General features: G+C 39.0%; 1 protein-coding gene across 4 annotated transcripts in view; it reads right to left on the reverse strand.

Annotated features, from left to right (window-relative positions):
- Positions 1-2,446: 2,446 nt before the first annotated feature.
- LOC101852414 overlaps positions 2,447-9,985 on the reverse strand; it is a 34,690-nt gene continuing 27,151 nt past the window's right edge. Inside the window, exons 1-6 of one of the 4 annotated variants that reach the window (XM_013083531.2) lie at positions 9,052-9,141; positions 8,100-8,181; positions 7,627-8,030; positions 5,770-5,920; positions 4,197-4,490; positions 2,447-2,993 (exon numbers count right to left, since the gene is read on the reverse strand). In XM_013083531.2, coding sequence (XP_012938985.1) covers positions 2,510-2,993; positions 4,197-4,490; positions 5,770-5,920; positions 7,627-8,030; positions 8,100-8,181; positions 9,052-9,118 — 1,482 coding nt within the window. In that variant the 5' untranslated portion in view covers positions 9,119-9,141 and the 3' untranslated portion in view covers positions 2,447-2,509. Of the gene's footprint in view, positions 2,994-4,196; positions 4,491-5,769; positions 5,921-7,626; positions 8,182-9,051; positions 9,142-9,985 lie in introns of those variants that run through there. The other 3 variants (XM_013083532.2, XM_005100191.3, XM_035970231.1) reach the window with 3 other exon arrangements.

Consider the following 9,985-nt stretch of genomic DNA (forward strand, 5'->3'; position numbering starts at 1 on the left):
CACATTTCTTTTGTTTAAAATTCAAAGCAGTTCTTTTACAAGTACAAGGGCAACCTTTTTCCAAAAGTGTTTTAGACTTCTTTTTACCGATAGTTTTGGACGCTAATGAATCCACTTAGAAGAGAAGCTGGTTCTTCGTATTTGTACCGGAAATTGTTATTGAACACTGTATTGTGCATTGTAACAATCATGTTCACCCCTGCGAGAATGCATTACATTACACGGAGAGAACTCATTACATTTCAAACCTTACCTCACGGTTTTCCTCCCGTAGCAACTGAAATGAATGTTCTTTAGTCTTGGTTCACACCAGTGCTTGCCAACCTGGTCAACATGACATGGCCTAGACGTGGGTGAATTGGTATGTTTTGTGTTTTGGTGGGTGGTGTGGGTCACCGGGTCCCCCGAGTAGTGACAGTTATCAGATTTAATGCCCTGCTGGGAAATACATGTATGTATGTAGATGAGCTGTGGGTTGTTGGAGGGCGCCACTGGTATATGCTACTTCTTTACTTTACCTCTGTTGTTTCTGTCTGTCTGTCTGTCTGTCTGTCTGTCTCTCTTACTTTTCCCAGCGCTTGATGACCATTATTGTGTGTATGTGCTTCTCTTTACTCCAACAAATAAACACATGTAAGTGGGCAGAATGAAAATTGTAACCGGTTAAAAGTAGCAAAAGTGGGCGCTGGCTAGAAAAAGGTTGACAAGCACTGGTTTGTACAGTGTGCTATTCGAAGTTACTTAATGACAACTCATGACTCTCTTCTTTGTCTCTCTTCCATCCGTGCTGGTGGATTCTTTTATTTTGTTTGGTCGTCTTTTTTCCCTGGGTTTCTCATGCTGTTTCTTCTTTTGGACATGTTCAGTTTCTCACGCTATGGAGATTATGTTATATGATCAATACCATTTTGGTGTTTGAAAATAAATATTCCTATACATGATGTTCTGATGTAGATTTCTGTTTTTTTTAAAGTTAAATTGTGTTTTAAATTATAGTTATTTTGAGTGTTTGCTCTTTCTTCCCTATCAATCAAACATCAATCTGCCTTCAGATTCTGTCCTCCTTTTATTTTTATTATGTTACTCCCCTGTAGCACCTCTAATCTTCAGCACGTATATTATGACCTATATGTGTAAAACTTTTACTAACACTTTTTAAAAACGCTCGTAAGCAGTGCTGCTGACTGAAGGTGTCTTTAGGCCATTCCCAAAGAGCTGTCCCTGTCGTTTTATGCAAGAAAAATTATGAAATTATGCAAACTGATCCCAAACATGTGAAATTATGCGATTCTGTTAATTTTAACAAAGAATGATCCAGGAAAATAATCAGAAATTATGCAAAAATGATCAAATGTTGCTGAATTATGTGGGATGCATAAAACTAAAACCTCGGGGACAGAAAGAGGGGATATTAAGATGTTCTTTTGCCCAGTAGAATTGTAAATGGGCTGATTTATCAATGCCATGCTCGTATACTGTGCTGGAACAACATAGGGGGAACTGCTGCTTTTCCTTTCCTCATCCCTACTAACTATCGTCATTTTTTCCTCTACTTCTTTTATGTTTGCTACTCTCTTGTGAGCTGCTATTTCCGGGGTGCCTTGGATAGTCGAAGCAGACTTTGTGCTGCTGAGGCTATAGAGGTGAGCAGAGTAAGCCTGATTTACCGTTTGGACATCTCTGTTGACTTGACATCCACCCCTTGGCGCTCATACTCATCATATATGACCTTATGCAGTTGCCAGCGCATAAAACCTTACTAAATACTATTTTTAAGAAAAAGGAGGGCTCCACTGTGTACGTCTTACTTTTGTTTCCCCTCTGTTGTTTATGTCCATCTGTCGTCTTGTGCGAGTAGTTGGATGGAGGACGCCACTGATACGTCCTACTTCTTTTCTTTCTCTCTGTTGTTTCTATTTGCCTTACCTCTTCCCTGCACTATATCGTGTTTGACCGTTATTATGGCAGTGTGCTTCTTTTAAAAATCAAACTCAATCACTTTGATCATGGTTGTGTCCATACAATTGTATACATGATGTAGGCCTACTTCTCTTTATTCTCGAGCAAACAGATGGTAGATGATGGCGGGTGCTCCGGTTTGGTTTGCCCCTTCTTTCCTGTTAAACATTTCTGTCGTCCTTATCTCCTTTCCTTCTTTTTATGTTTGTTACTCTCTAATCTTCGGCACTTATACTTATATGACCTGTGGGTGGTTGGAGGGCGCCACTGGTAGTGGTAGGTCCTACTTCTTTACTTTCCCCTCTGTTGTTTCTGTGTGTCTGTCTTACTTTTACCCAGCACTAAATGACCATTATTGTTTCGATGTGCGTCTCTTTACTCTCTAACAAACAAGCAAAACAAAGCACTTATATGACCTTATTGTTGCAAATGCAGTAAAAAAAATTGCTAAAAACAAACAGACCATGATACATTGAAGGAAAAAACATTTTAAAAACAATAAAGTAAAGATTTTATTTCAAGCTTTGTCGCCTATACACGCACGTCAAAGTCAAAGTCGGACGTTTCCGTACGTCACCTTTTCACACAAAAAATAAAAGGGATCCATAGAGTACCTACGCCCTTCGGTACACATCTGGACTGCCACGGGTTTCAACCTAAAGACGGATGTCTTCGTCAGTGCCTGACAGGTGGACGTCTGGGAGCTCCAGTACACAACTGGCGGTGTCCCCTCCCGTCCGGCACGTTGGACAAAATCGAAAGCCTCTCGTTGTTCCCTAGCGCTCATCACGCGAGCCATCTGTCCGGCATGCGGTCCATTGTTGAAGACGTGTCTGCAGGTACTCTCTGCGAAGTCCAGGCTGTTGACCGTGAAGTTGGACAAGAAATACTGGACTCTCTTCGTGCTAGGTACAGAGGCTGAGTCGAATGACTGCTCGTCGAATGCCGGACTCAGTGTGAAGGCTTTGTGGCCTAGCGCAGCGGCGAACATCTTCTCCCATGGCCCTTTGTCGGATTTGGAGCAGAGTCGGAACCTGTGGGTACATATCGCGTTATTATAGTTATAGACATTCTAATTACGGTAGATTAATTATAACGACTGTATGAATGTGCAGGGTGTCAGAAAAATAACAACAATGAATCCCCCCCCCTCCCCCACAAACCAAGAACAACAACAATGGACCCATTTAAAGAGCAACAATTCGGTCATCTTTGAACAAAATTTCAGCAAAACTTCGAAGAAATAAAATACAAATCAGGAGACATCAAATTGACGGCAGAGCGCAAAAAGTGACTATCTGTCCCCTTCGTTTTATGCAAGAAAAATTCTGAAATTATGCAAATTGAGCCAAAAAATGTGAAATTATGCGATTCTGTTAATTTATTTAACAAAAAATGATAAAGGCAAAGGAAAATGATCAGAAATTATGCTTTAAAAAAAAGACCCAATTTTGCTAACTTATGCGGGGTGCATAAACCTCAGGGACAGGACTATTATATCCACTTTTCACAGTTTTTAGAAAAACGAGAGTGAACTTTTGACGGTATTGAAATCTCTGTAACATAGTCAACATAGAAACGTTATCCCGATACCGAATTAAGCCACGGCTTAGATATTTACTACAGAGGTAAAAGAGCGGCTTAAAATCTCACTACCCACATCGATAACTTCATTTCGACCAAAAGTGGACATAGTCTGAGTCACATCTTGTGCTCAGTCATAGAAATTTTCCAATATGAAGAAAAGCAATTCACGTGTTTACATCTCTTTACCAGTGCTATCTATCGACTATCTGTCTATTTATCTATCTATCTATCTGTCTATCTAGGTATAGGTAGATAGATAGATAAATAGACATATAGATAGATAGATAGCAAGTTCGTAACATGCCATCCAGAATTGAGTAAAACTCTAGACTTTACTTCTTAAAAATCAAACATGATTTGTATCTGTACAAAACAAATTATTGTTTTAAAAAAAATAAAATTTGGCGCAACGATTATAAAAAAATAAAATAAAGACATCTGGCGTGAACATCCTGCTCTCACTGGAAACATGGAAGCAAAAGAGGCATCAACTCCCCATATACATTACCCCCTGAAAGACAGCTGAATAGTTGTGCTATATATTGGTGCTGTAGGCTTCTTTTATTTATGTTGTCCAAAAGTCACCGATAAAACCGTAGGCCAACTATAATTTTGTCTTTTAAGCGGAGCTAGACTATTTTACGCCTTACTTGGTCACGAGAAAGCGGTACTTCTCCAAAAAGCTCTCGGGGTGGCTTGTGTCTCCCTGTACAACTTCCACAGTCTGGTAGTGAGTCTCCGTGCCGACTATCTCTCCACGGGTAGTCAGAGCCTTGATCTCGCACTTGTACTGACCGGTCTCGTCTTGTAGCGGGTATGCCCACTCTATGGACAGCTTGCCGAGTCCGGCCGTCTCGTCGATGTCTCCTGAGACTTGGGCATCGTGAGTCGCATCGAAAACCTTGGGGGAAGATGAGCCGGTGATGTGTGCGAGGGGTGTGTAGCTGTCGTATTGAAGAAAGCAACGCAATAATTTTTTCAACTGGATATATTATTATATCTCTACTTTAGAATCAGGCTATGAAGTTCTAGATGGATTTTGATCGTTTTGATTTACAAAGACTATAATGTCAGAAGCCATACATCTGTCCCCGTAGAATTATGCAAATTTAGAAGGCCAAATTATGCTCAAAAAAGCAAAATTATGCAAGTTACCGTAACACCATTCACGACATGTTTTGCGCTTTTTCAACGCGAAGTTTCATGATTTTCATGTTTTATGTACAGGAAAATTGAAAACAGAACACACCATCAGTATCAGTAATTTGTTGTGTATTTGGAAAAGAAAACAATCCACATCAATGAAAAAAAAAATCAAAAAAATCTCTGTAACTTTCAGCTGTAGATCTAGATCTAGATCTATAGAGGAAAGAAAAACGTTTTTTTACAAAATTTTTAAAAACGACATCTGGACCTCTGATGCTGGCACATTACTAAAACCAGGGACACCTGTCAAACATGAAACATCAGCAGACATGAGAACTACATGTACAACTTTTGATGGATTGGAAAATTGAACATGCTCAAGGTACAAAATCACAACCCATAACCAAGATCTTCTAACAAGGGAAATAACCAACTTTTCACTTAAATGAGACTTATTACGGTGATTACATCCCTTGTTAGTCACATGGCGAGGCGTCAATTAACTGTTTTGTGAAAAAAAAGGGAAAAACGTGAAAAAACGCGGATAATCCAAAATTATGCAAATGTTGCAGAATTACCCGAAAAAACACGGCCGCACAATCGCATAATCCTACGGGGACAGATACATGATACCCTTTCCCACTTTCCTCGCTCAGAGAGGCCAGGAATTTGGAACTAAGTGTCTGACACCAACCTTTTCAACTGATAAAGGTATGCCAAAAAAAATCACATGGGGCCACTTCTAATTGGTGATTTTTTTAGAATGTTAAGTATACGTTGCGCGTGTCTCTTATCCCTGGGTAACCTGGAGGTCATGAGATCTGCTGTGTCACATGAGTTGTATTTTTCAGGAACGTTTCATGACCTTTTGGTTCGCAAGAGTCATTTAAGGGAAAACAATAGTAAAGAGATATTGTAGAATAAGCGATCGAGGAGCATAGGTAGATAGACCGATAGATAGATAGATAAATAGACAGATAGATAGATAGATAGCACTGGTAAAGAGATGTAAAATAAGTAATCGAGAAGAAAAAACAGACGGACAGATAGACCCTGCGAAAACGCAACCGTACATACCCTGGTTCGTTGTCCCGCTTCCGAGAGATGTCGATTGACACAATGGATCGGATACCAGGCCTCAGATTTATGACCTCACATGTGACCTTCAGATAGGTGTCATGGCCTTCGTACACCTTGTATGGTGATGCGTCAAATACTGCTGTGCCAACTGTGAACGTAAAATCTACGTCAAACAGGTACAGGAATTACATACGGGGTTCGATTGTAATAAATATAAGATTAAGTCATTTTTTTCGGAGGTACATCAAGATATTTAAATTTAAAGAGAAAGACACGCACACACACACATACACACACACACACACACACACACTCACACACACACGCGCGCGCGCGCACACACACACACGCACACATGTACGCGTGCGCGAACGCATTTTATCACACACGTTGAGAGAGAGAGAGAGAGAGAGAGAGAGAGAGAGAGAGAGAGAGAGAGAGAGAGAGAGAGAGAGAGAGAGAGAGAGAGAGAGAGAGAGAGAGAGCAATTGAGAAAGATGATAAAGTATAAAGGTCCAAGAATTTAAGTACCTCGGAAGTATATTCACAGATGATGGGCGACTGAACAGAGAAATTGAAACACGAGTACAAAAGGCCAATAATGTTAGTTACCAGCTTACTCCACTACTGAAACATCCTAACATCCCCATGACAACAAAACTCAAAATGATCAACACCATATTCATAGTAGTTGTGTCCTATCACCACTACTATTTATCATATATATGGAAAGAATTACAAAAGCCGCCAAAACAGAACCAGACACCCTAAATGAATTACTCTCCGCTGATGACAAAAGCCTGGCACTCAAAGATGAACGAAATCTCCAACACCACACCATCAGATTAAACGAAAAATGTAAGAACTACGACATGAAGATCAACATCAACAAAACAGAGACAATGAAAATAAGCAGAAAGCCAGAACCACCCAGGATACACATCAACAACAACTGTCTCAAACAGGTCCAAGAGTTAAAGTTCCTCGGAAGTATATTCACAGCGGATGGGCGACTGAACAGAGAAATTGGAACACGAGTACAAAAGGCCTATAATGTTAGTTTCCAGCTTACTCCACTACTGAAACATCCCAACATCCCCATGACAACAAAACTCAAAATGATCAGCATCATATTCATCCCAACACTCACCTATCAATGCCAAACATGGACCGCGAACAAGATATTAGAGCAAAAAATTACAACGTGTGAAATGCGATGCCTTAGAAAAGCAGTAAACAAGACCAGGTGAGACAAAATCAGAAACTCTGTACTCCGAGAAATGGTGGGCACAAATGATGACATGCATCACATCCCACACCAAAGAATCAAATGGTTCGGACATCTCCTACGATTACCAACACACCATCCGGCACAACGTGCCTACATCCAAGAATTCGATGGCAACAAGGCTAGAGGGCGACCGAGAAAGACCTGGACAGATGGAGTCAGGGATACATTACCCACCCATGGCATCCCCCTGACCCAAGCTCTCCGGCTGGCGACAGAGAGACGTCTCTTTCTTCCCGCGACACCCAAAAGGGTAAAAGCGGTGGATAAAAAAAGTAAAGTAAAAGATAAAGTATTGGATAGATAATAATAATGATAGTAGTAATAATAATAATAATAATAATAATAATAATAATAATAATAATAATAATAATAAAAATAATAAAAATAATAATAACAGCAACAACAACAGTAACAATAATAATAAAGGTAATAAAAATAACATTAATAATAATAGGCTATATAGAAGCCCGCTAACTAGTCGCTCTTGGCGCTCAACGAACAATACATCAAAGCACTGCACAGTACAAGTTGACTCATCATTGCAGCTGCAAATTGTTTCTCACCTTTCAAAAAGGTTGCGGGAGTTAGAGGAGTCCTTCTGGAACTTGAAGTAGTTTGATACCAGTAAGGTGGTGTAGTTGGGTAGCGCCAACTCTCTGTTGTTCCAGGTCTTTTTGAAGTAGTTTGATACCAGTAAGGTGGTGTAGTTGGGTAGCGCCAACTCTCTGTTGTTTCAGGTCTTTTTGAAGTAGTTTGATACCAGTATGGTTGTGTAGTTGGGTAGCGCCAACTCTCTGTTGTTTCAGGTCTTTTTGAAGTAGTTTGATACCAGTATGGTTGTGTAGTTGGGTAGCGCCAAATCTCTGTTGTTTCAGGTCTTTTTGAAGTAGTTTGATACCAGTATGGTTGTGTAGTTGGGTAGCGCCAAATCTCTGTTGTTTCAGGTCTTTTTGAAGTAGTTTGATACCAGTATGGTTGTGTAGTTGGGTAGCGCCAACTCTCTGTTGTTTCAGGTCTTTTTGAAGTAGTTTGATACCAGTATGGTTGTGTCACATCGTTGGGACTGTTTTGTTCGGCCGTTGACCAAGACGGTGGGGTGGAAGATATGGCAAGAGTTTCTTTGAAAGATAAAATGATATTATGTGTTTATAGTCCTAGATAGTATAATACGTGTACTTACAAATGACATTGAACTACAGTCAAAATTGTTGAAGACAGCTTTCAATTGTTGAGAAGAAAAATGGGTTTCTTGGACAGTGTCGTTGTTGTTTAGAAGAAAAAAAACACGAAGGGAAAAGTGAGAAGAGGTAGTTCGTGCAGATGTATTTCTTGGACAGGTGGCCGTTAGAGACGGTTGGATTGTAATTCAGCGTACCTATAATTAATCTAAAAATATGAAGTGACTTGCAAATGTTACTTTCGATATTCAAGGAATCCACAATTTTATTAATTGGTCAATTTTTTTCTGGCATATAGAGTTATTGATATCATCTAAATAAAGCTTGTTCATTGGTCTTGCATTTGAGGAAAAAAATCCTATCAATCTTGAATAAAAAATGAGATATTTGCCATTGACAGATGTGGCGGTCGCCTGGGTCAGATGTTAAATTACCGAGAAAATGTCCGCCAAAATTTTATAGTGACTTCTAAACTTTGAATGTCTTTGGAAACTGCAATTTTTTAATTTAAACACAACATCACTTGTGCCTTTAATCAACATTTTCTAGTACAAGTCACAAACAAATGTGTTTTGAAAAGGACGTTGAAAGTGTTTAGATAAAATAAAATACCAAAAACCCCCGCTCCCCCAAATCCAATGAAAAATTCTCAAGGTGCGAAAAAACTGTCGGTTTCTTCGATTTCATTATTTTGACGAATGTCTGATTTCACCACAATGCCATAGAATACGTTTAACAAACAAACACACTAGCTAACAAAGAAACAAAACCCAACCAACAAACAAACAAAACAAAGCGTAAAATCTCCACCACTGAATCCAGCAAGAACATGGAACAAGAGAAACAGAAGCAGGCTGGGAGCCGAAAAGTGACCCATCCTTAAATCTGGCTCCTCCTCTCCAAGCTGCGATAAATAACAAATACTGGCATCTTATTTATAAATGTCTGTTTATATAGGTTTCTCTATATGTGGTTTGTCCTACATGCTACCAGTATCAGCTATGACTTATCGTTGACCTTTTTATTCTGCTAATCAGAACCTGAATCCCGTGATAACATACAACACAGACGAATGAGCTCACATAAACTGTCATGTTTATATTTGTCATGTGTATTGTCTTCACTTATCAGTTTTGATAATGATGATACCAATAATGATAAATAATAATAATAATAATAGTAATAATAACATCATCATCATGACAATAATAATAATAATAATAATAATAATAATAATAATAATAATAATAATAATAATAATAATTTTTTAAAAATAATCATAAACTTTACACTGAACAGGAGACCAGATGAAACAGGCAGACCCAACTAGAAACATCCATCAACTTCGTAAAAACTAGTAACAAGTTGGCTGACAGAACTAAAAGCAAAAGACGATAGTGTAAACTAAATTTTAAAAATAAATAAATACATGTACATGTACAAAAAAGCAACCGAAAGGCCGGATAGAGCTAGCTGTACGGGAAGAGAGAGGAGGGAAAAACAGACAAAAACAGTGATACAGAGTGATACAGACTATATTTGTAAACAAACCTATGACAGCATGTTATGCCCTGAATATTAAACATTAATTAAAACACAATGTCCGCGCATGGCAGCACCCTGGATGTTCCAAGCACCATGTTATATTTTACCTGGAGATCTAGTAGCTTCATTTTCACAGAAAAAAAAACGTGTAAACAAATAACACATGCTACGTCATCGGCATCATTAACGCATGAACCTC

This window comes from Aplysia californica, unplaced genomic scaffold (assembly GCF_000002075.1).
Source record: "Aplysia californica isolate F4 #8 unplaced genomic scaffold, AplCal3.0 scaffold00239, whole genome shotgun sequence".
Lineage (NCBI taxonomy): Eukaryota > Metazoa > Mollusca > Gastropoda > Aplysiida > Aplysiidae > Aplysia > Aplysia californica.